The 26782-nt window shown below is 35.3% G+C and overlaps 1 protein-coding gene across 5 annotated transcripts; it reads right to left on the minus strand.

Annotated features, from left to right (window-relative positions):
• Positions 1–1450: 1450 nt before the first annotated feature.
• Positions 1451–25401, minus strand: LOC149844003 (uncharacterized). Of its 5 annotated transcripts, none has more exons than XM_090000232.1 (8): positions 25221–25401; positions 22442–22814; positions 17619–17681; positions 17342–17404; positions 16185–16244; positions 4574–4744; positions 3933–4028; positions 1451–2316 (listed from the first exon to the last, which is right to left on the minus strand). In XM_090000232.1, exons 2-8 carry the CDS (start codon positions 22679–22681, stop codon positions 1699–1701), a joined length of 1311 nt encoding a protein of 436 aa, XP_089856358.1. In that variant the 5' UTR covers positions 22682–22814; positions 25221–25401; the 3' UTR covers positions 1451–1698. The 5 variants fall into 5 exon arrangements, with proteins under 5 accessions (XP_089856358.1, XP_089856357.1, XP_089856360.1 ...); XM_090000231.1 differs by having other exon boundaries at positions 22442–22835; XM_090000234.1 differs by lacking the exon at positions 17619–17681.
• Between the last annotated feature and the right edge of the window lie 1381 nt (positions 25402–26782).

A 26782-nucleotide genomic window follows, 5' to 3' on the forward strand; every position in this document is an offset into this window, starting at 1 on the left:
GTGTATTGTGGGCCCCCTCATGTCACAACAGTCAAAAAGAAAAAAAAATGAAAAATACAAAAAATGAAAAAAATACAATCATATTTTCAAGTGAGAATATGCATAAAATACATGAATTTATATAAATACCCTTATCGGGTTTGATATATATATATATATATATATAAGAGACTACATTTTAACACATTTACCAGTAACAGGTCATTCCACTTCCTTTGGATAATGATTTCACATATAAAAACTTTGGAGAATAGAATGTTGAGGCATTACAAGATATCATATAAACTCTATCTTGCATCATAAATTGTTTATGAGAGGAGCTTACAAGATTCACTGTTCTATATATCTTTCTTTTATTCAGTTGCTTCCAACCTAGTTACTTTTGGTAGTAGAGAATGTCTTGACATATTCCTCTACTTCCATAGCCAAAGTACATTCAAAATTGGTTCTTTTGAAGCACTCACATGACTAACGTTAGAACATTAATAATAAGGAAACTATACAAACTATGAAACAACACTAATAAGGAAACTACACAAACTAGGAAACACGATTTTCTTTTCATATTGGATCTGGGTATTAGATTTAGATCAAATCTGAATGTGTATCCAATATCCAGACCCAACTGACATTATCTCTTGTTAATATATATAATCTATTTTGTTTTAGTTCTTCTATGTCTCTGTGTTAATAGACTCGAGTGGAGTCTCACTCGGATCAGGTCGTTCTCTCAGATCATGACCCAAAAAAGAAAGAAGGCAGAAACTTAAAGTTTTCGAGGCAAAATTTCATATTTGGGGCAAAAATCAAATTCAAAATTCATATTCGGGGCAAAAATTCATATTCGGGGCAAAAATCCAATTTAAGATCCATATTCAAAGTAAAAATCCATATTCGGGGCAAAAATTTATATTTTGGGTAAAAATATAATTCCAAAACCATATTCAGAAAATTCATGATTTTAGACATAATTTCATAATTGGATCCATATACGGGCAAAAAAACATAATAAACTTGTTAAAACATGTAAAATGGTGGATGGATTGGGTCATACGATCATAAACAAAGTAATTCCACCCAATATCCATGACTGTCCAAGTTGTCCTCACATCGTCAACAAACAATGAACATTTAAAACATGGCATTTGAGTACAGTCCAAACAAAAGTTGGACTTGGAACAATTGTTAAAGTTCTGTTCAGTCTTTTTTGTCACCTTCCCTGTCAAAATAGGTTTACACCTCCCCCCAATGGCCAATGGGGCAGCACTCTCCCTCCTGGGCATCCCTCTCGAGAAAGTGGCTTCTGTTGGGTGTGGGTGCAGTATAACACCTCCCAAAAGAGAATCTAAACTATGAGATTTTAGGGTTTTGACAATCTCAAAACAGTGTATCTGTGGCCCGATCCTCTCTTCCCCTCCTCCCAGTTGTGTTGATTCATACTGGTCCTTCATAATATAAATGTGTATTTTATAATCTTTGCCTTTATGGTTGAACTGCAAGTACAGGATCTGAATTCATATTTGTTGGTCCCCTGAAGATCCCAACATTTACAGATCATGAATGCTCGAACCCAAGAGGGAGAAACAAAGAAACAAAAGGAATTGAAATCTATTTGATAATTCAAAAAGGAAGAGGAACACCCTCCCCCTTCTAAAAAAGAATAGCTTAATCAAATGCTATAGAAAGAACATAACAGAATCAACCCGAACCCTTTTTCTGCTTCACCAGATCAGAACCACTAACATATCTAGCCACAAAACCTAAAAACCGGAATGGAGCGCCGATCAGTGGAGCATCGGTCAGTGGGACCTCTTTATCTTCAATAACCAACTCTGCACTTGGTCTTTCATCTTCTCCCACTTCTATTTCAGCTTCTGTATCCTCAACTATCTCTATATTGTCATTGGTGAGAGGTATTTCATCTAACCGGACCCCCAAACTGATATTCATGCTTGGGTGAACATTACTGTTAGTCTCTAGCTGTACTTTGTTAGGCAGATGGCTATTTATGAGAAGTGGAGCATCAGCCTTTTCACTGGATTGTGGTGGGTGATCCATGAAGGGGGAAATTTTGGCTGGGAATGGAGGAGTTTGAATTGTAGTGGTATCAGAATGGGTGAGAGTAGAAACTCTGATTGTAGGACTTTCGGCAGCTTTCATATCGGACATAACAGTTGGAACTTCAATATATTGTGAAGGTTTCAAAACACCTGTTGCACCCAGAAGCACTGGTGAAGAGATTCCCACTGGTGTGCTAGGAGTTTCAGCCATTGATGCACTTTTAAGTTGATCAATCTGTACATGCAATTCGTTGACCTGCAAAGTGTAAATTATAAGCCAGTTGCACAATGTCCTTATCAGGAAGTCATAGAGTACGTTAGTGCATATGCATGAAGTACGTGCATGAGAGAGAGAGAGAGAGATCATATGATTTTCACATGCTCAACATAAAGTTTGTCTACCTAGCTACAAAATGTGGTGAATAATGTCAATATAATAGCCTAACATATAAAATACTGATAATCATGACAGCAAAGAAACATTAGCTTATCCATGTTTTATTACATTTGAGTTGGAAATCAAGATCTTTTCATTTAGCTTAATGTTAAAAACAGCGTTTTCATTTTTTTAACAGGAGCACAGTTTGCATCATACTCAAGGACAGAAGAAATCCTAGCCCTAGCAGTATCTTCACTATCCATACAAGCTACAAGAGAGATTATCTTTACTGATTTTAGTTTAACCCATTTGCACAACAGATATGAGGTGGTAATACCATCCATATTATGCTTCAATTCCATGCCCTATCGCAAATAACTATGTAGAGAAAAAAATTGAAAAGAAAAGAAGAATGCAAGGAAATCCCTGTTTGTGTGTTCATGTTAATATCAACCATATTCAAGCAAAACCTACAAAAATCCAAGCACATGGAAGCACCAGTCTTATGATTTTTCAGCTGATCTTGGATTTTTGTAGATAAGTGGCTTAAAGTTTTATCCTAAAATCCAAATAACTCAATCCAAAGGCATGTTAGAGTATTAGTTATTAAAAGATAATGAGAACCACATTCTATGGGACTGATATACTCTTAATCATCAAAGGAAATTTGATGTGCATTCTCTAGAGCATATGACTATATATTGAGTAGATCGCATGCACGCCTCTTTAACATGTATAGGCATATTCAAGTTATTGATGAATACAGGTTGAATCTTTTATGTGCCTTTATGCTTTCTATTTTCTTGATTGTCTGGATATTCACATGCATGCAATCCTACAAGCCTTTTACAAATACAGCTATTATCCTGGAAGCAATATTGTACTAACCATAGTGACCGTATCTGTGCCATGGTAATATCAGCAAGGGTCTTTATTAGGTGAATTTAAAAATACACATTTTTTCTTGGAAAAAATCCTGGGAAACTTTGAAAATACAAAATAAAATTTCAAAAAGAAAAATATAATGATAATCGTGATCAATATATCTTTGCTATATTTTCATTTTTTAAAATGATTTTCAATTTATTGTGATATTTTGAGATTTTATCAATTAAAAATCTTTAAAAACATGATCAAATGCAAATATTGTGATGCATGGTTCCTATGGCATTTACCTTTTCAAGGCTCACTCAATTTGTACTCATCAGCTATGAGGATGCAATCCTTCTTGTTATGAGACAAAGCCATCTCAAGAGCACAAACACCAACCAAATTGGAAGAATTTCCCTATCTATATGTAGGAGTGTGACTTAAATTAGCACTCAAACTTTTGAAGAGGGTAGTGGCACCCATACAGAATAATTGGGCTAGTAAGCTTTATAATCTACATGCCATATCTCCCTTTAAAAGACAGTCACATTGAACAACAAAAACCATGAATCAAGACAAAGCGGGAAATTTGGGTAGATCACCAACATGGTATCTCATCCTACCTTTTCTATGAGCTCTGCATTTTGAGCCATCAGTTTCACCACAAGTGTGTTAGTTGCTTCTCTCGGAAGGCTGTGGTCTTCATCTTCAGGTATAATCTGCACTTCGTAAATGAAAAAATCAGTCTAACTTATATTGCCAGGTAGGATGTATATTTTAGGGCTATTTTCTAGACAATCTTGTTTTGTACTTATCAAACAGTATCACCAGTTTGGTCTTTGGACAACAATCAAGATAACTGTCAATACCTGCCCCCAAACAAAAAGAAACTTAAACAAGAATCAACAGATACCCACAAGGAGGTACCAAAGTCAACCGATTGTGAAATGGTTTCCTAAAACAACTATGTTCAGGTTAAAGATCAAGATATTAACAGGAGAGCATCAGCCTCCACAGTCATTAGGGAAGGTTTGCATCTATCAAACAAATACACCAGTTTGAACCTTAGAGAACTGTCAAGCAAAATTCCTACCTCAAACAGAAAGAAATTTCAAATACAAGAATCTAAAGATATCCACAAAGAGATACCAAAGATAACTGATTGATAGATAATGATCACAGAACATTGTCCTAAAACCATCATGTGCAGGATAACCATCAAGATATTATCAGGAGAGTGAACCTCCACAGGCATTAGGAGTACCTGAGATGTATTCTCTACCAGAGGAGTATGAGTTGCATCATGCTCCACTGTAGCATGAAGAATAAGATTGCTACTAAGATGCTGTATGTGCAATTCCAAGTCATTGATTTTATTAACCAGCTCTTCTTGCTCTTGTAAGAGCTGATCCTTGGACTCATTCAACTCCTCCACCTGTCAGATTTAGTTATTTAATATTCATATCACAGACCTTGATAAAACCAGCACAGATATACCATGAAGCAATGATGCAAGGAACAGAAACCAGCATCTCAATATTTCATAGAATGTAAAAGCATGTAAAACATGTTAAGTTATATGTATAACTTCATATATATAGTTATATATATTCAAGATATATGTGACTATAATAAATAATGTAATTTGGGTTGCTCATCAGAGTCATTTTGGTTATTTCGTACAAGTTAGAAAATAGGTTTTTATTTATTCTTCTTTTTAATTTTTGCATGTTTTATTTCTTTATGTAAAGGCATTGTTGTATATGCCTCCACATAGTCGTTGGGAGCCTGCCAACGTCTATTTTGGAGGCTCCCTCTTGGCCTCCTCTTGTCTATAAATAAGGGCTTAAGGCCCCTTGTATTCTAAGCTTATTTGAAGCTCCTTGACGAATAAATTCATAAATTTTAAGTGTTGCCTCTCTTTTGATATTGTATGCACTCTTGTGCTTGTGCAAGCCTTAGTGCTTTTTGGATTGTCCCATAGTGGACTTGTGCACATGCACTTTGTGATTGTGTTCTTCATAAGCCCTTAGTGGTTTTTGTGCTTTGGACAATTTGTGGGTGTGATTTGTGTCTCTTGAGTGAGGTGCGTGAAGACTCTTTGTTTCATTACATGGTATCAGGGCGAAGGTGTTCTTAGACCTTTAAAGTGTGATCATCACGTGATCGTGGTACTCGTGTGATCGTGGTGCCCAAGAGGATGTGTTGTCTACATCTTTCTCTCTCTTATAATCTTTCAAGTTAAATAGAAGTACATAATGTGGCTTTGGTATGTATTCTAAAAGCCTTATATATATGATTATTTTTAGTTTTCTACCTTTAAAAAGGGTATTTATATATTTTTGAAAATTTTGTTTGAAATATTATGGTTATTTCTTAATCGGGTAAAATGTGTTTTCTTTAAAAATTAAATTGAAACTAGAGTTTGTGTTTTGACATTAACTCATAAGTAGCATATTGTTGAGCTCTTTATGATAAATCCTTCGTTTTTATTTTTCTACAAAAATATATATTTTCTATGTTCTCGTGTATATCCAATAGTAAATTTGTGTACGTGTTCATTCAAAATACATTCATTTATTTGAAAAATTTTAAACACTTTTATGATTATTGATAATTTCATGCATATGTCAAGGCATGTTCTTTGAAATCTTGGTAATTTCATGCATATTGCATTTGGTGGTAAATGATTTGTTGGTGCTTGAAGGTGTTCAACCCCTTCTTGCATTATTTCATCATCAATAAAATATTACCTTGGGTGGATTTGGTGTGTGAGCTCATTTTGTGGCTTGTGGTGCTTTGGTGGAACTCTTTGAGTGTCCACTTTGTTGATTGGTGAACATCTTTGGAGACTTTCATTTCCTTGCATATTAATTCAAAGTTTATTTTGGGTATATTAGTGTTTTTATGATTATTTGTGCATATTTATATAATATATTAAAATTTATGTTCTAAATTAAGTATTTAGTTTCTTAAGAACTCTAATTATTATGATTATATGTTTTCTATACCTCTTCCTTGTTGAATAAATAAAATTTTTATTTTGAGCCTTTTATGGATGCCCTTTTGTGGGCATTATTGGTGTGCCACTAATGGATACTAATTTTCTTGATTAACGGTTCTTGTCATTTAGAAAATATTAAATATTATAGTGAATTTTTATGTAGCCTTAAATTTATTAGATTATTGGATATGCATGAATTTTAATCTATTTGCGAGTATCCATGATTGGTTGTGCTTGGATATGCTCTTGGTCTTGTGGTTCGTTGACAATCGTTATAAGTTTTGGCCCCTTTTATGTTGTATACCATTGTTGTCTCATAATAGACTAGATTGAATTATCTCTCTATATAGCTTGTTTATATTGGTCATACTTATTCTTCATTGTTATTGATGTAACCTTGAATGTCTTTACTTACAAGGTTTATGAAAAAATTATAAATTAATATTTTGTGTGCATATGATTGCACAAATCTTTATAAGGTTTTTTACCTAACATTATTGGACTTGATTTGAAACTTGATTTTTCAAATCGGATATTTGATATGAAGTCATCTATTTGAAAATTGAATTATATGAGTATGAATTGCCTTTTGTGGCTTTTGGATTGTCCATCACAGAATTTTATATGATGCATCATTCTCTTGGCCTTGTTATTTATTCAAAGATGTTTGTTGAGGTGAGTTGTGTGCACCTCGTTTTATATCAGTTTAGACTGTCAACTTGTGGTTTGGCTCTAACTAACGGTTGATTGATCTCTGGATTTGTGAGTGTATTGCATTACTCATTTATTGATTAGTCATTGTTATTAATATAAATGCTCATAATTATGTTTGTCTGTGATGGCTATCTATTTTTTAAACCATGGTGTTTCGAAAGATTGTTAAAATTGATATTCTTATTGGTGACATTTGTTTGTTTCCATTGCAAAGCCTCTTACCTCGTGTGTCCTCTCCTTTTTATGACTTTTATTTAAGTGTCATTTTATGTAGACAAGAGACGTTTATCAGTGTGGTGCGGTATGTGTGTTAAAATATTATGTCTTTTTCAACTGTAAACTGAAATACCCATCAGGGGTATTTCAGTCCTTTTACTCAATAGGTGTCAGCCACCCTAATGGGCTAACATTTTTACTTTTTCTTTCTTTATTTATTTTTGCCTTTTACACCTTTTTCTTTTTACACTTTTTTTCTTTTTGACTGTTGTGAGAGGGACAGCTCCATATAGTTGTTGGAGCTGCCCCAACAGTCACAAATGTGACCATTGGGTGCAGCTCCATCAGTTATATTGAGTTGCACCCTGTGGCTTCTTTTTGCATTATAAATAGGCCTTAGTGGCCCTTGTAAACATATCCTTTTTTGTGAGTGCATATACAATAACAATGCTTTTGTAAAGCCCCTCTTGGGAACTTATGAATGGAAGTTCATTTTGTTTCATGCTTTTGTGCATGTGTATCCGTGTCTTCGTGCACTTGTGAGTGTTCTCCTTTGTGCCTTTGTGCACTCTTTGTATTTCTTGTATTGTGGTGTTACACACAATCTCTTTTTGTAGAGATTTTTACATGGTATCAGAGCAAGGTTGTTTGGAGAAAGAAATTGGCGTGATTCTTCTCAATATCAAGTGCCTCAGAAAACGTGCCTTCAACTTTTTGGTGATTGGAGTGGAGACTCTTCTTCATTCAATATTTTAGAAGATTACAACAAGAAAAATTTAAAATCTTATTGTAATGCGTATTCTTTTCTTTCTTCTTTCCTCTCTAATGGGTAAGAAAGACTCTCATTTTTCTCTTGGTTTCAAGCTAAATGACTCAAATTATCACGTGTGGGCCGGAAATATGGAAGCTCACATCAAAGGGAAAGGGCTTCGGGGTTACATTCAAGGCTCGATTCCGGAACTAGAGCCTAAAATTACTTTGGTTAAAGAAGGGGAAATCAAAATCCTTGAAAGAGATGAAAGAACTAATGCTCTTGAGGAATATAGTAGGAAACATGAGGAATAGGAAATGAAGAATTTCAAGATCTTGTCTTGGATTTTCTCTTCCGTTGAGACAAGGATTAATGCCAACATTATAAAGTTTAAAAAAGCTTCTCAAGCGTGGGAGTATCTTGAGAAGATGTATACTTCTAGGGACTTGTCCCATAAGTATTATCTTCAAAAGAGAGCGTTAACTCTTGTTCAAGGTGATATGTCTATAAGAGAGTATTTTGCGGAACTCTCTTCAATTTGGGATGAGCTTGCCATGCTTGAACCCAAGTGGAGTGGAGAAGTCATAGAGCTTCGTCATAAGCAATTAGAAGAATACCGATTCTTCAATTTTTTGAATGGGCTAAGGCCCGAGTTTGAGCAAATAAGATATTCTCTCCTATCCTCTTTTACCTCTCCCTCTCTTGAAGATGTCTTAACTAAATTAAGTGGAGAGGAAACCCGTATGAGCATTAGCAAGCAAAATCCTAGTGTGCTTGCAATGTCTACAAATCAAGAAGAATGTGATGGTGTTAATGCTGTTTTTAGACCCGGTAACAATTTAAGAACATATAAACCTCCTCATTTTAAGAATCAAAATCAAGGTAATCAAGGAGGAAGAAGAGATTATAGCAAAATCTCGTCACTTTTGCAAAGAACCGGGTCATATCAAACCGGTTTGCCCAAAATGGAAGAAACTTCTAGCAATGACAACTACATCTCAACCATCCAAAGAGGAATCTTCAAAAGAAGCTCTATCTCTCAATCAAATTGTGGAGGCTCTTCAACCTCTTCTAAAGGGAGCTATTTCCAGTGCCGCCGTATCAACCTTTTCTCCTCCAGATAAAACTTTTTGGCTCTTAGATTCGAGTGCATCCTTTCATATGACCCCAAACATTTCATCTCTTTCCGAGTATTCTTAAAATGTGTCACCTTCTTTTGTTTCGACCGCGGATGGTACTTCTCTCGAAATTAAGAGAATTGGAAATTTTAAAACCCAAAACTTCTTTATTCCAAAAATTAGACTTATACCAAAATTAAATTTAAACTTGTTTTCCGTTTTTCAACTCACGAACCTTGGGTGTAACATTCAATTCTCATCTAATAAATGTTTAATACAGGATCACCGGTCCGGAAGATTGATTGGGGAAGGCTCTAGGAAATGAGACTTATACTATGTGGACTTCAAATTCCTAAAAACACCTTTTGTAATATGGCCCAACATAAAGACATAAATGTTTGGCACAAGAGACTTGGTCATCCCAATATTACCAAGTTATCCTATCTACATTTTGTTAAAGATCTTTGTAAAAATACTTTCTCTTGTAATGATTGTATTCTTGGAAAAATGAAAAGTATACCTTTTGAACCAAGAACTATGTTTAGTATTAAACCTTTTGAAATTATTCACTCGGATGTTTGGGGACCGGCACCTGTCATATCCAAAGGTGGTTTTGCTTACTATGTGATTTTTGTGGATGATTTCTCATGATATTGTTGGATATATTTTCTCAAATATAAGCATGAAGTTTTTTCATGTTTTAAAACATATCATATGATGATTAAAAATCAATTTAATAGTAATTTAAAGATATTTAGGACCGATTCCAGAGGTGAATATCTCTCTAATGAGTTTAAGAAATATCTTGAGGATTGTGGCATTGTCCATCGAAGATCGTGTCCTAAGACCCCACAACAAAATGGTTTGGCTGAAAGAAAACATAGGCATATCATTGAAACCACTAGAACCCTTCTCATTTCTCAAAATATTCCTAAAAATTTTTGGGCCGAAGCGGCTCTTGCTTCCGTCTATCTTATCAACCGACTTCCATCCAAAAATTTAGATAAAATTTCTCCCTTTGAGATTCTATATGAAAAAGAACCCGATTATAATAGGTTGAGAGTTTTTGGTTGTAAGTGTTTTGTTCTTACCGATAAAAATGATAAACTCTCACCAAAAGTCATTCATTGTGCTTTCCTTGGCTATTCGGAAACTCAAAAAGGATTTCGATGTTATGACTCTAAGAATGATAAATTATATGTTTCAAGGAATGTAACTTTTTTGGAAAATGATAGTGGTTTTGAAAAAAATGAATCTCATTTAGAAAATGCCGATTACTCCTTTCTTTTTGACCTTTTATCTAAGGATGATGATATCTCTAGTGATGATGAATCAACATATAATAGTGAAAATGAAATGGTTGTGATCAACAATAACTCTAACCCTTCTACCCCTCAAGAAGAAAATGTATCTAGAGAACCCATCACTTATTCTCATAGAGATAGAAGCACCTTTAGGAGTGCTATTGAACTATATAGTGAACCTAGTGTGAGTCTATTTCCACTCATGATTCTCATCCTAGGAGAACTGAAAGAACTAGAAGGACTCCCTCTAGATTCGTATCTTTTGATTTTTTCTCTCCTAAATATCGAGCTTGTTTGAGTGTCATTCACTCTTATTTTGAACCAAAAAATTTTGGAGAAGCCAAACAATGTACTGAATGGAGAGAAGCCATGGAGAGTGAACTCAAAGCTCTTAAGAAAGCTAACACTTGGGAATTTCAATCTCTTCCCAATGGCAAGAAAACTATAGGATGTCGATGGGTGTTCAAGGTCAAGACTAAGAGTGATGGTTCTCTTGAAAGATATAAGGCTCGTTTTGTAGCTAAAGGGTACAGTCAAGAATATGGGATTGACTATGAAGAGACATTTGCTTCAGTAGCTCGTATGGTTACTGTCAGATGTCTTATCACCATTGCTTTAATTCGAAAATGGAATATTTACCAAATGGATGTCAAAAATGCCTTTTTAAATGGAGATCTTAATGAAGAAGTTTACATGGATGCTCCACCTGGTATGGAAATCCCTAAAAATAAAGTTCTTCGTCTTCGTAAAGCTCTTTATGGACTGAAACAAGCACCCAAGGCTTGGCACGATAGGTTTAACAATATAATGACTGAAAATTGTTTCACTTCATGTTATACTGACACTGCATTGTTTGTTAAGAAATCTAATGCAGGGATTGTTATATTATTGTTATATGTTGATGATATGTTAATAACAGGTGATGATATCAAATGAATCAAGAGCATTAAATCTATTTTGACTTCAAGATTTGAAATGTCAGACTTAGGATTTCTGACATATTTTTTGGGAATTGAGGTTGCCTATTCTCAGAAAGGCTATTTTTTATCTCAAACTAAACTTGCTTGTGAGATTCTTGATAGATCAGGAATCACAGATGACAAGGTCTGCGAAACTCCTGAAATAGTAAGTTCAAAGATGAAGATTGATGATGGGATTCTCCTAAAAGATCTCACACCTTACCGGCAACTGGTTGAATCCCTAACGTATCTCAGCATTACCAGGCCTGATATTTCTCATGCAGTACATGTTGTTAGTCAATTTAAACATGCACCTACTACAGTCCATATGAGCGTCATTCTTCGCATCATCAAATACATAAAGGGTACAGTAAACAAGGGAGTATTTCTATCTTATACGTCTGAATTAAGTTTAATTGCTTATACTGACTCTGATTTGGGAGGTGACACAAATAACTGTCACTCCACCACTGGTTTCGGTATTTTTTTAGGTGAAGCATTAATCTCTTGGAGATGCAAGAAGCAGCAAAAAGTATCGCTTCCATCCACCAAAGCTGAGTATAGAGCCATAGCATCTACTACCATGGAGATTGTTTGGATTCGCAACTTGTTGGAAGATATGAATATTCAAGTTCAAGGGCCCACAAAATTATGTTGTGATAATAAAAGTGCAATCTACATTGCCAAAAAATACACATTTCATGAGCGCACGAAGCATATCGAGATGGACTGCCACTACGTTCGTGAAGAATATTTAAGAAAACCCATTGACCTTCTTTTTGTTACATCAGAATATCAACTGGCAGACTTCTTCACCAAGGCACTGTGTTCTCCAAGATTTAACTTCCTTCTTGGCAAACTTTCGGTCGTGACACCCTAAGTTTGAGGGGGAGTGTTAAAATATTATGACTATTTTAACTGTAAACTGAAATACCCATCAGGGGTATTTCAGTCCTTTTACCTAATGGGCTAACATTTTTACTTTTTCTTTTTTTATTTATTTTTGCCTTTTACACCTTTTTCTTTTTACACTTTTTTTTTTACTGTTGTGAAAGGGACAACTCCATATAGCTGTTGGAGCTGCCCCAACAGTCACAAATGTGACCGTTGGGTGCAACTCCAACAGTCATATTGAGTTGCACCCTGTGGCTTATTTTTGCATTATAAATAGGCCTTAGTGGCCCTTGTAAACATATCCTTTTTTGTGAGTGCATATGCAATAACAATGCTTTTGTAAAGCCCCTCTTGGGAACTTATGAATTGAAGTTCATTTTGTTTCATGCTTTTGTGCATGTGTATCCGTGCCTTCGTGCACTTGTGAGTGTTCTCCTTTGTGCCTTTGTGCACTCTTTGTATTTCTTATATTGTGGTGTTACACACAATCTCTTTTTGTAGAGATTTTCACAATGTGCACTCATTGAAACTCATGTTTATAAGAGATCTTGGATTGTCGGTGTGGTGAGTTATGTGCACCCATTGAAACTAATGGTGTTTACACTTTTACAATCATTTGTAAGGTGAGTTATGTGCACCTCTTGTGGATTATAACTGTTTTGTATTGTTAGAGAACCCTATAGTGTCTGTGCATGGTCACAGAGATGATTGTTTTTGACATTTGTGATTGATCTCTTAATTTGTATTGTCAGGGAGCCCTATATTGCTTGTGCATGGTCATAGAGACTATTGTTGCAGACATTTATAATTGTGCTCTTATTCTAGTAGCTGATACACTTAAATTTTGAGGTTTGGAGGTCTAGTGAGGTGATTTGCTTATGATGGTCAAACTAGTGTTTTGATTTGTAAAATTCATTCATTATGATGTATGAGATTTTTCATAATTTTTTTAAACTCATTTGTTCTTTTATGAGAAATGGTTGTTGAAATATTTTCATACATTTTACATTATATATGCTTTAGTATCATGAGTACTCCATGATTGGTAGTCTTGAATAATTTGCATAAATTTATGCATTTCCTTAGTAAAAATGCTTATGTATATGCCCATAGTGGCCATTATGTGCATTAGATTGCTCATGAGATTATTCTCACTGTGTAACTTTTTTTTGTATTTTTGCCTTTTTATAAGCATGTGCTCTTGAAAGTTTGTTTATTATTATCTCTTAAAATTGGTCAATAAGTGACTTCTTTAGTTGCATGACTTATATTGCTTCTAAAGATGTAATTGATCTTTGTGCATTTGATTTCTCTTAATTAAGTGATGGAAATCATTTTTTGTATCTTCCGCAATGTAAAAATATTTTGGGATTTAAACTCTTTTGTGGGTTATTTCTTCCTGGTATTAATGATTGTTTGAAAATTTCATATTTCAGGTCTATTGTTTTTATTAATGTGATAAATATATGTATGTATTGAATAATGCATGTTTTCATGAATGTTTAAAATAATTAATGAGTTATGAGCTTATCTTTGAGATATTTTGTGCATGCATTTCTCTTTTTTATAATATGCAATTATGTTATCTTATGAATTAAGAACTATGATTTATTTATTTGAAGTGAATCATTTATTCATGATATTAATCAAATCCTATTTCATGTCTTGCATGCATTGATGTACTTTTTCTTGATAAATATATGTGTTAACCTAAAATTAACTTTCTTCTATTTGTTGGCTGTTTCTTAAGTTTTTCACATCTTATGCATGATTGTGAAGTTTTTTTAGTAGGTTTAACTTTCTAATTTTGAGGTATTGGGGTATTATGCATATTTCCATAAATGTTTAAAGTGATTAATGATTTATGAGTATGCCTTCTTCCATAATATCAATATATTTTATGATTCTTTGTTTTTGTGATATATATGTTCTTTTGTATAATTGGGATATTTGGCTTGCTCTATTTACATGTCCCAAGCATTGAAGAGACTATTAGAGCAAATGATTGGCATAAATATTGAAGACTCTGTACACCCTTTAATAGAAGGAACTTATCAAGAAACATGACGAAGGACATGGGTTCTTGTGTATTTGCAAACTTACGATTACATCACCATAAGTTTGAGGCAGGGTTACCGGAAGCGCCTAGCTAAAAGGGGAAGCGCGAAACGTCGCGCTTCGGAAGCGCGAAACGTCGCGCTTCCGAAGCGTGGGGGGAAGTGTCCCCCTTTTTTGGGAAGCGTGCTTCCCTTTAATGGGGGACGTGTTTTCCTTTAATGGGGGACGCGCTTCCCTTTAATGGGAAGCGCGCTTCCCTTTAATGGGAAGTGCGCTTCCCATCACGCTTCCCCCTCGCTTCCCCTGTTTTTTTCAATTTTTTTGTATTTTTTGTTTTTTTCGCTTCCCCCTCGCTTCCGAGACGCTTCCTAGGTCGCTTCTGAGACGCTTCCTAGGTCGCTTCCGAGACACTTCCCGTATCGGTCCTAAGTGGTCCCACGCTTCCCCGCTTCCTAAAATTTTGAAAGTGCCTCGCTTCCCGCTCCCGCTCCCGCTCCCGCTTCCTCAACTGGCAACCATGGTTTGAGGAGGGTTGTTAAGTTATATGTATAACTTCATATATAGTTATATATATTCAAGATATATGTGACTATAATGAATAATGTAATTTGGGTTGTCCATCAAGGTCATTTTGGTTATTTTGTACAAGTTAGAAAATAGGTTTTTATTTATTCTTCTTTTTAATTTTTGCATTTTTTTATTTCTTTATGTAAAGGCATTATTGTATATGCCTCCACATAGTGGTTGGGAGTACTCACAACGGTCATAAATATGACTGTTGGGAGCCTCCCAACGTCTATTTTGGAGGTTCCCTCTTGGCCTCCTCTTGTCTATAAATAAGGGCTTAAGGCCCCTTGTATTCTAAGCTTCTTTGAAGCTCCTTGATGAGTAAATTCATTATTTTTAAGTGTTGTCTCTCTTTTGATATTGTATGCACTCTTGTGCTTGTGTAAGCCTTAATGCTTTTTGGATTGTCCCATAGTGGACTTGCATGTGCACTTTGTTATCGTATTCTTCATAAGCCCTTAGTGGTTTTTGTGTTTACCATTTGTGGGTGTGATTTGTGTCTCTTGAGTGAGGTGCATGAAGACTCCTTGTTTCATTACAAAACAGTGTTAATAACCATTCCTAAGCAGAAAACATGCTAGCAGGGTGTGCATAAAGCAATACGATAAGCAGTCATGCATTTTCTTTATTTATGCCACACAAAGAAGTATAAGTCAGAAAATGTAAGCAAACCAAATGTTAACCAGGCTGCTTGTCTTCAATTGAAGGCATGAATTTTTACAAAATATGATAGGACAAGTATATTTTTGCTGCTGAAAATATGAGGAAGATAGAAAAAAGCATAACTGAGATGCATATGCTAAGGTGTAAGTAGAAAGCAACATAGAATCCATGAATAGGAACACTAGAGGAAATCAAGAGATAGGATTAATGTTACAAGAGGAACTCAAGGAGAAAAGACCAAGATGTGTCAGGCATATCATACACAGATGTGAAACGAGTTCTATGAGTGAAGATGACTTGATGTTTTCAAAAGATGTCCTGTAAAGAGCTCTTTGCAAACCATACTAATGATAGAATGCACAAGAAGGCACCACCAAAGTATTACAATAAATATAAAAAGAAAAGTTTGCGCAACTTATTTGAAGGTAAGCCATTTTTTTAACAAACTGGGATACCTTTTGGTGGTTATCACTGCTACATGGCATCCGCATTGTATTAAATTTAAGAAATATTCAGCTGTTAGCTTACACTAAACCATCTAAGTTAATTATTCCAAACCATCAAGAAGCAAAGAGTAATAACTAAAAGAGCAAAAAATGCAATTGAAAAGGTCAAAAATATATCTACCTTTGTCTGGAGTACAATATTAGTTTCACTTAGTCTTGCAATCATTTCCTTTGATAACATCTGCAAAAGTTCAAAAAATCCAGTGAAAAATACGAAGTGTGGAAGAGATTTTCACCCACACAAGTACCAAACAAACTATATGATCTTAATGAAACAAGCCCATGCACTGGCTAAGGAGCACAAAAGAGAATAAACCTTCAAGTTACACCATGCTGCAATACAGAACAGAATAAGCCTCACAGAAAGAAGTGCAAGTTATCACAATCAAGAATAATGATCAATGTAATGAACAAGTGTATTATTTAATAAAGATTCTTTAAGGCATTCATAGAGAACTACACATTCTATAGCCTTTATCAGTTGACTTATTTCGTTAAGGATGTAAAAATCTGGTTTACTTAATTCAGAAAGAAAAGACAGATTTTTCACTTTATTTCAAATAAAAAATTAAAGGTTATTAACTAATGAAAATAAACCAAGAAGAAAGGCAACAATGATGAGCAATCACCTGACCCAAGAATTCATCATGTTGAAAATTAGCAACCAGATGTCATAAAATCTGACCCAACAACAAAAGTTCCTGACAGATAGAGTGTGACCATAGGTTCTCACTCTATCTAGAATGATCTTCCTGATCGGTAGCACAAAAGCATACACATCTCAAGTCACATCATTAGTATATTCATAACATATTTGCAAGATTGCAATCTTTTTCCTAGTCCTTGTTTCTCTATTTAAGAATTGTCTGCAACTTTTTACTTTCTTTCAAAAGATCCAGGAAAGTGAAGTATCTTTTTCAGTACCAAATCTAAAACAGAAAAGTTTCACACTAAGAAATGTTCCCATTCCCATAAGTGTCCGAGAGAGAGAGAGTGTGTAAACTCCCACTGCCACACCCATGACTTCCCTCATTCCCACTCTTTACAGTGTGATTCTGAAAAAGAAGACCACAATAAGAGACACAACACAAATAGATTGTGGATGACACATAATATCTAGCATTCAAGCAGGGTTTGTGAACTATTGCAATCTTGTGCAACAAGCAACACTGAAAAAATTAATTGTGACACAATAAAAAGATGTAAAATCCCATGAAATAGAACAATAAATATCCAAAACAAAGTTTTTGTTTAGCACCATGAAGTAAAAAATATTACCTCCTCCGCAGTCCAGGATTTCTTTTCATCCTCTAATCTTTTGATTTTTTCTTCTAAGCAAGCCTGAAAATTATTAGGCAACAGTTTTCAGGCATATGAACATTGATTCTTTTTTCTCCTTTTCTTTCCAAGGATCAAAAAGAAATATAAGCATAGGAATTGAGTCTTCTGAAGTCGAGTAATGTAAATTCAGACTAATTCATGTTGACTCAATGAATCCATTAAAAACCAAGTAACATAAGAAAAAACAAGGAATATAAATCAAAGTTAACATTACCTCCTTCTGAAGCCAATACGTTTTTTCTGATTCCAAGCGGGCAATTTCACCCTCAAGCATGGCCTAGAAGGCAAAGGCTTGTGAAAGAAATGAGACATACATATAAAAAGGAAACCATACAAAAATCAATGAAAATATAGAAAAAGGTTACAGTAGCCAGTAGTTACATGGACACAACATGGTCATAAACCAGTTGCCAGTCGGGAAAGCGGGAGCGGGAAGCGATTCGGGAAGCAAAAGCAGAACGTGAGGTACTTCCAAAATTTTAGGAAGCGGGAAGCGCGGGACGACTTAGAAGCAAACCAAGATTCGTCTCAGAAGCGAAAAGAGAAGCCAACCAGAAGAGACTTATGAAGCAAACCGAAAGCTACCTAGGAAGCGAAAAAAGGAAAAAAAAGAAAGAAAAACAAGAAGAAAAAAAACAAAAGAAAAAAAGAGGAGAAAGTGAGGCGAAAGCGTGCTTCCCCTAAGTGGGAAGTGTGCTTTCCCTAAGTGGAAAGAGCGCTTCTCAGCACGTTTCGAAAGCACCACGTTTCGCGCTTTCAAAACGCGCTTCGGAGAAGCGCGCTTCCCCAAGTCCTATGGCACTTCCGGTAACCCTGTCATAAACTAAAGTAGCACACATATATGCAAACTAGAAATGCAAATTCCCAACTTCAGACATTTGATACATGACAACAACGAATGAATGGGAAATAAATATCAGGAATTCATCCAAAATATACTATGCGGAAAGCTATGTCGCATGACAGGTGTGGTATGGGAGGCGGTGCGGGTACGTATGGTATGACGTGGGAATTCTAAAAGTATGGGTACAGCGTACAGCTATGCATATATATGTACATATTATATTTATATTTATATTTGGGTATAGTATGTATGCATGCATGTATAATGTGTGTGCATCATAGTCACAAATGTCGGCATATTTTTTAAAATATTGTGGTTTTATCACAAGATTTTCAAAGGCTGATATAATGCTGAGAAAAATGTGATATTTTCAAAATCTCACTTATTTTGAAAATATCATGTTTTTATCATGATATTATTATCATGATAAAAAAAAGTTTTGGGGTTTTTTATATTATTTATATTTTTATTCATGTTTTTATATGTATTTTGTATATTTTATGCACTCTATATATGCATATATTTCCCTGAGAAAAACCAAAAAATTTAAAATATCGGAAGATTTTCCTCCCCGAAATTTTCCCAAGAACGAGATTTGAGACTATGCTGTGCATCAAACATCATACAAGAATCGATGAAAACAACCTTTTCTGCACCTTAAAAAGGATGCAAATGATCTATAACAGGCAATGGTTTGGGTTTGCATCAGATCAGATCAGAAATTGGTCTAACCCGTACATAATGAAGCACTGAAGTACCAGTACCCATGTCAGGGCACAGGTATGGCACCTTTTGGAAAAAAGCCATGCTACATAGGCAGAAAGCAAAAAGATATTAATAAACACTCCATTTATAATCTTCTGAAAGGCACATAATATGGAAAAACTACGTGAAAAAGTAAAACCTCTAAGAATGTGTTTGTTGCAAGGATCTAGAAGGGCATGGAACGATGCCTTCGCACGAAAGAGAGGGGGGAGTGGAACTGGGAAGGTGTGACATCAATTTCATATGAAACAGAGGGTTTCATGTGAAACAGTGAAGGCCCCACCATACAGATCCTGTCAAGTGTTCTTATACCAGCCTTAACCTTGAAAAAGAGGCCTTTTTTGACAAACAAAATTTCTCCTTGAATTAGAGGGTCTCTTTCTCATGATTTGGGTAAAACAAACACTTCCTAACAGACTTCAAACTTCAAAGCACCCTTCTCTTTCACAATGAGAATGGGAAAACACCAAAAATGTTAAAAAAGAAAAACAGAAAATTTCAGACAACAATAGTTTTGTTTTAAGTGCAAAACAAGAAAAAGAAAAAAATTGGATTGACAAGATGCAAAAGATTAAGTCATAAAATTCTACAGAATAACAGCCAAATCAAGTCCCCAACAAAAAAAAAATTCTAGAGGCATATACTGTACTTGGGTCAGTATATAGCATAGTCACAAGTATCGGTATCGGCTATATCTTGGCGACGCTATTTGTCGCGATATTATAGGTTTGGTGATAAATCTCGGGGCTTAAAAAATAACAAAAATAAGCAAATATCATGTTTAGACAAAAAATACATAAATAACAAAAGGAACAAGTAAAAAATGTAAGAGAAAAAAGAAAAACATATTAAAAATGTAAAAACTAAATAAAAATAGTAAAACTAATTGATAATATTGTGATAATATCGCGATTAGGGGTGGGCATCGGGCTGGTCCGGCCTGCTAATGGACCAGGACGACCAGGCTAACCCATCAATGATGGGTCGGGCCTGGCCCTTTGGGAAAACCCTGGCCCATGGCCCTCCCGTTAGGCCCATGGTATATTATGTTATATATACAATGTATTATAATATAATATATATAATGTATTATAATATATATAATGTATTATGATATATATTATGTTATATATAATGTATTATATATATAATGTATATAATATATATAATAACGGGCTGGAAAGGGCTGGCCTGCGGCCCAGCCCGTGGCGGCCCGCTTCAGGCCGGGCCTGGGTGCCCGGCCCAGTGCCCATCTCTAATCGCGATATTTTCAAAGTGTCACGATATTTTACCTATATTATTGTTTTTTTAATTTACAGCGATAATATCGCAATATTTGAAAATATCGCCGGGTGACTATGGTATGTAGCAAATCACTCATGGGTGGCAGGTTCATGGATGCCTAAGGCAGTAACAGAAAGTCAAAGCTTACTTTATATATATATATATATGAGAATGGGGATTGTGTTGCCCTTTTTAAATTAGTTCACGTTAGGACCCTCTAAAAATCATAGTTTTAGGTGTTTTATGTCATATCTGACCCATTAGATTTGTTTATCATTGTTTATTTATTAAGAAGCAAGTTTTGTTTTGAATTAATTTGATGTAAAAATGTGAATATTTTATCAACAAATTTTAGTACAACATCAACCATTGATTTTTTTACCTCTTTACAATTCACATCTGAGCATAAAGATGCTTAATCAAAAACATGTGAATAAACAATGCTAAACACATTTAATGGTTCAGATCTACCTAAAACTATGATTTTTGGAGGGCCCTAACGTGACCTAACAAAAAAAGGGGGCAGCACAATCCTCTCTCTCTCTCTCTCTCTCTCTCTCTCTCTCTCTCTCTCTCTATATATATATATATATATATATATATATATATATATATATATATATATATATAATTTATATTTATATATATATATATAATTTATATTTATATATATATAATTTATATATATATATATAATTTATATATTTATATATAGAAGGAAATGAGGGGTTGCACATGTCAAAGACAAGCTTGATTCAGTTTGGCGGAGTCCCACATTGAATACTCCCTCTTATGGTCAACTGATTGATCTGGCCTATGATAGATAACAAAGGTGTTTAACCCATTAGAAAAAAGATCTATTTTAATCCCTCAGCAAGCCAGGCAAATTTTCCACAGCATTAACAGGTCATGAATCAGTTCAATCCACCAGTTTATCTCATGTCCCATCAGAGAGCTGTGCAGAAAATAGCATCCATTCATTACCGCAACTGCTCTCATTAATTTTTTCTCAGATAAGCACATAAAATATGATAAATGGCAATATCATAAGGACTAAACATTTTTTACTTTACCACAGCGGAGCAACATATAGCATGTCTCTTTTTCCTTTAGTGTAATGCCCGCTGTTGTTCCAAAAGTTATTTTCAGAGTCCTAAAGAGGAATGTATAGTTGGATTGACAAATTGCTAGAACTTGTTGCACATAGAATCATCTAGGGTTTCCTTATTCTCTCCCCTAATTGAGATATCTTCCCTTTCGACTAAGAAAAGAAAAGAAAAGAAAGGGAAAGATCATGGACATAGATCCTATGTTGCAGATATATAGGGGTGCACACGAGCCGAGCTTAGGCTCAAAAAGCTCGGTTCATTCGAGCCAAGCTTGAATGCACTATGTATAAACTTGGCTCGGCTCGGCTCGGCTCAGCTCAAGCTGAATTAATTTATTTAAAAAAATGGAAAGAGTGTGTAGAGGGCAGGATTTCAACCCTAGACCTCATACACAAAGGACTAACGCACTACTAACTTAAGTGAAACCATTTTTTGTGTTTATCATTCAATAAAAATTCTACATATCCTAGAACTAGCCACTATATGACTCTATTAGCCGAGCTTAATCGGGCTAATCGAACTTAATCAAACTTGAATGCCTGATCATTGATCAAGCTTGGCTCGTTTACTTACTTGAACAAGTCCGAGCTGGGTTAAAACGAGCTGAGCTCTAGCCAGCTCGGCTCATTGTCTATGTAGTAATGTTATTACTTGAGGAATCATAAATTCTCAACAAGCTTGCAGTTTTATTAAGAAAGCAACAGATACAGGTAGAAGGGTTTTTCTGGTCTTTTAACTCCAAAATAGAGGTCCAAAATCTTTCAAAAGTTAATAGCATCATTAGCATCTGATTAAATATTTTTATAGTTGATAGCATCATTAGTATCTGCTTAAATATTTGTATACTTTTTAATAGTTTATGGATCCTATTCTTCCTGATTAAAAGAAAAAGAGCAAAAGAAAACTTTTACATCAGAAAAGCACTAACAGCACATAACGCAACATTTCCAAATGAAGCTATAAAATAAAATTTGCTTTAATGATTTCTTAGGACAGCAAGAATGTAAGGCGCTGACTGTATGTTGGTTTACTTACAAGTGTGTGATGTTTTGTTTCATCAACCTTGTGCTGATCCAGCTTTGCTTCTGATTCTGAATTCCCCGAATTATCTAGGCCTCCATTATTTGAGCTTTGAAGATGAACATTCTGCTCAGGAGCAGCCACATGATTATGCTCCAAATGCGTCGTTACCCCAAGACTAGCAGTGTCTTCTGTACTTTTAGTTTGTTTACTTTTCTTTTTCTTATTCTTTTTCTTCTTGCTGTCGTTCTCCATTGCTCCTTCCACAAACAAGTTAACTCTATGTCCAGATATGGATGTGTAACATCTGTCTAGCGTCTAACCAACAATTTCAACTGATATCCCATTTGTTCGCTCCACTCCCCCATAGATCTAGTTGTTCATGTTACTGCCTCCACCAAAAGCAGAGCTGCATTAGAATTCAAACTTTAAATTTAAAAGCCTGTAAACATTGAAAAGAATATCACATGTATATGTTTTGAATATTTCCAACTAGCTCATAGTTTGCAACTATCAATGGCATGCATTAAAAGTTTTTTGCATGACCAGGACAAACCCAGATAATGAGAAAAAAAAAAGTTTCATGACTCAATAAAATGAAAACTGCAGTTAACATTATCACATCTACATCTAAACATGAAAAATGTTTAAACTAATACATGTTTTCTACTGAATAAAACATAGAGATCACATCTACAGATTTAGATAAAAGGAAAACAGAGTGATAACATACATATATATATGAAAAAACAGAGTGTATATAATATATGTATATATACTCAGTTTCTCTATATCTGAAAAAACATGTAAATATATATATATATATATATATATATATATATATATATATATATATATATGTGTGTGTATACTGTATATACATTTTAAGATGGTCAAATAATAAAAGAAGGGGACAATTTCTATCCCTGCCTAGGACAGACTAGTCAGCAATGGGTCAGCATAGACTCCAACTACTCATGAAGAACCTGGTCTGTTGACTAGGTGCCAAACGTGTAGGCTGCCTAGTGCCTAGTTGGCCGATAGGCACACTTTTAATTGCATAGGTCATCTTAAAAGAAGTGAGAATTCGTGAGAAGCATTTGACTCCCTCTTTCACTATTCTCTTCTTCTCTCCTTGTATTTTTTCTCGTTTCTTCTCTTATTTTGCTGCAGGTACACTAAGAACCATCCAAGTTGTAGGATCAACCTCTCTTAAGAATTGGTATGGCATATATTCATGCTGAAATATGTTTTCAAAATGAATTTCTGTTGTCTGTAGATGTAACCTTCTTTGAGTTAGAAAGAGAAAAAAACAAAGACATGACATGATCTCCAAGAGCCATTTCTTGTTGGTCTTTTGAGAGAACAAACAGCATAATTTGATAGACGACGAGTCTTTGAAAAGGGTCAAAGAAGTTTTACGATAAAGCACACTTCAAAAGTCATTCCATTGGAGAGTTGGTCCATATGAATCATTGACTAAATCTTAAAGTGCCAAAGAGACAAAAGATTGCAGTACGAAATTGATGATAACCATCACTTAGTAGGTTAGTAGGAGGTGTACCCAATAAGTTGACTATTATTTCATTAACGTTTATAGAACATCGAGCATGCCTTCAATCTCCATTAAGGACAAATTTGCTGCCCAGCAATCACCGTTTCTCCTTGCCTTTATTTATCCGAGATAAATAGTCAGATCCCCTAGAGTCCGACTACTTGTCCCCACTTTTGGGGGATAATCGTTCAAAATGGCATGCGAGGAAATAATCCATGATTATTTCTCCAAGTTTGATCGGGACGTGGGGGGCACACAAACACCCCATTCACTCCTCCCACATGGATAAATACCTGTCCTTTACCCATTTTGCAAGCAGAAGCACAGGTTTCCCCTTTCTTCATGATTGGATTTGGGACAGGAAGGCATACAAAGCAGAATCTTGTCAATTTTGTAGGATAAGAAATATGACGCAATGTAAATCAACACCTTTTAAGTTGTAAAACATGTTGCACTTTTATTCTGAAAAAAATAAAGGATCAAAAAAAAAAAAGAGTTCCGCTTTAACAACCGTAGAAGATTATTCGATTGATGGTTTTTCTGCTGCTAAAGACTGTGGTACAACTCACATTTGCTAAAAGAATGACATACCATCATGCTCGTACTTAAAAAGATGGGGCAGCAATCTCTCTTCATCGCGTGCATACTGTTGTTTGCACGAGATTTTTCCTTTTTCCTCGTTTCTTTTGTTTGATGTTCTTACAATGGCTTCCCCAAAACTGCAAACTTCTGACGAACATAAAATTTCTATACCTCACTTCCCTACACTCATCCAAAATTCCCCCATTTTTCTTTTCCCATTGGGTGGATGGCTAGTTCTGTGATCAATATGATCAAAATTCTATCGTCAGTATTGCTAGATATGCGTTAGACTTCTCACGAATTCCTCTGATACCATGAAATTGAATCTTCCTAAGTCTAAATAATAGCTCAAACACAATTCTCGATTGCACAACCTCTCTAAAGTCAAAGCCTTTAAAATCCGTAACCAAACTAGAGACCGACTCAGAATTTCTCTAAAATTCCTGGATTTTACTGCTTAGGCATTTAACAAAAACTAGAATGACTACATGGCACCAGAAATCAACCAAAAGACCAAACGAGACGCAATTTCTCGAGATCTGGAACGCAATTCTCCAGATTCATTCGAGAGAAATCTCGATCGCGTGAACACTCGAAACAAGGGATGATAAAGAAGGAAAATAGAACGAGAGAAGAGAATTCGAGATCGATGCTTACCTCGACGGATCTACAGACGCTCGCCTGAATAAGATTTCCGATACCGGACTCCTTCTCTGCATTGCGAAGTACGGTTACGCAAATCCAAGACGACGCGGACGAGATGGGGAACGGATGGGGGTTGTGTTTCGTCTCTCTGAGTGGAGAGAGAGAGAGAGAGAGAGAGACGCTTCCGCGCTTCGGCGCAAACGGATGGAGGGGAGCACAATTTATAATCCACGATCCACACAAATATGCACCAAGATCACGAATTATGTTGCTCCTATTCTGAACGAGTGCCCATTGCCCCAGCAAAGCAAGTAGGGGTATCAACGGGTCGGGTTTGGTTCGGATTCATGTGAAACCAGACCCAAACCTGACTTAAGATGATGGTGCCGGGTCCGGACCCAAGTCTAATCGCACTCACTATAAGAGAAACTATATCCAGATCCTATAAGGATTACATGAACCAGACCCGGACCATACTCGGTAAAATAATATTTATTATCATTTTTACATTGAAAAGTTGCTGATCTTAATCGAAACTCACGTCGAGGCAAGGTCTGGTATGAAATTTCATAAACCATGCCCGTCTCTATATATTAATCAAACCCTAACCCTAAGGTCGGACTCAGATTCTAATAGGGCCTTTTTATTTATCACTAAACCCTGACCCTGTATGGTTTGGTACAGGTCAGGTATGGGACAAGCCAGACCCATTGACACCCCCCTACTAACAAGGTCGGTAGTAGCTGCTTACCTTAAGAACCTGTTTGCATGTCACGAAACCACTTCATCAAATACAACAAATCAGCAAAGACTTTAAATCCTTTTATTTCTTTTATGCAATGATTACAAATACCCTATTTGTTTAGGGAGATAAAGAGAAAGGGATGTGATTTCTACTATTTGCCTAGGCACCATGAAAATTCCGTTTTATCATGAATATGTAGATCTAGATATGCATTAACATCCAATCCAGATACACTAGATACTCATCTCTCTCTCTCTCAATTTGGGAGGATTTAATTGTCCAGTTGAACAAAGTACAAATCCAAACTTAGTGTTATATATAGGTTTGATCTCCATGGATAATAAGTAACACATTTCATAGGCAGTAACAAAGAGGACACTTTTTTGGGCTGCGGGTTGGGTGGTGGTGGTGAGTTAAGCCAACGGAAATCCCATTTTTCATCAGTCACAACCAGGATGGGTGTGAACCTAGCTGTCAGTGTCAGAATAGTATGGATGGGAAATGGTTCTCTCTCTCTCTCTCTCTCTCTCTCTCTCTCTCTCTCTCTCTCTCTCTCTCTCTCAAATTGAGAGGTGTTGAATATTTTGAGGTTCGAAAGATGAGACTTGGATTTGTTGAAATTGATGAGGACGTTGTTGCAAGCTCCGATTGTCTTTCGCCTGATGGAAAGGTAAAGATGGGGCATGTTTTCTCAATCTTCGTAGCTTGAATAGCACCATTACGAGTTTCAATATGCAAATCAAAAAATATAAATGTATATAAATACCTAATCCAAATATTAAATAAGATTGAAATAAATAGATTAAGGATCTAGGAAAAATACATTTTT

Source organism: Nuphar pumila, chromosome 3 (assembly GCF_984573655.1).
Source record: "Nuphar pumila chromosome 3, dmNupPumi1.hap1.1, whole genome shotgun sequence".
Taxonomy (NCBI): Eukaryota; Viridiplantae; Streptophyta; class Magnoliopsida; order Nymphaeales; family Nymphaeaceae; genus Nuphar; species Nuphar pumila.

Coding starts and splice junctions, on each gene's coding strand:
- LOC149844003 (XM_090000232.1), bottom strand. CDS start 22,681: ATGGAGAACGACAGCAAGAAGAAAAAGAATAAGAAAAAGAAAAGTAAA. Junction 17,682..22,441: donor AAACAAAACATCACACACTT/GTAAGTAAACCA, acceptor TTTGCCTTCTAG/GCCATGCTTGAGGGTGAAAT. Junction 4,745..16,184: donor ATATTGTACTCCAGACAAAG/GTAGATATATTT, acceptor TAAATCTGACAG/GTGGAGGAGTTGAATGAGTC.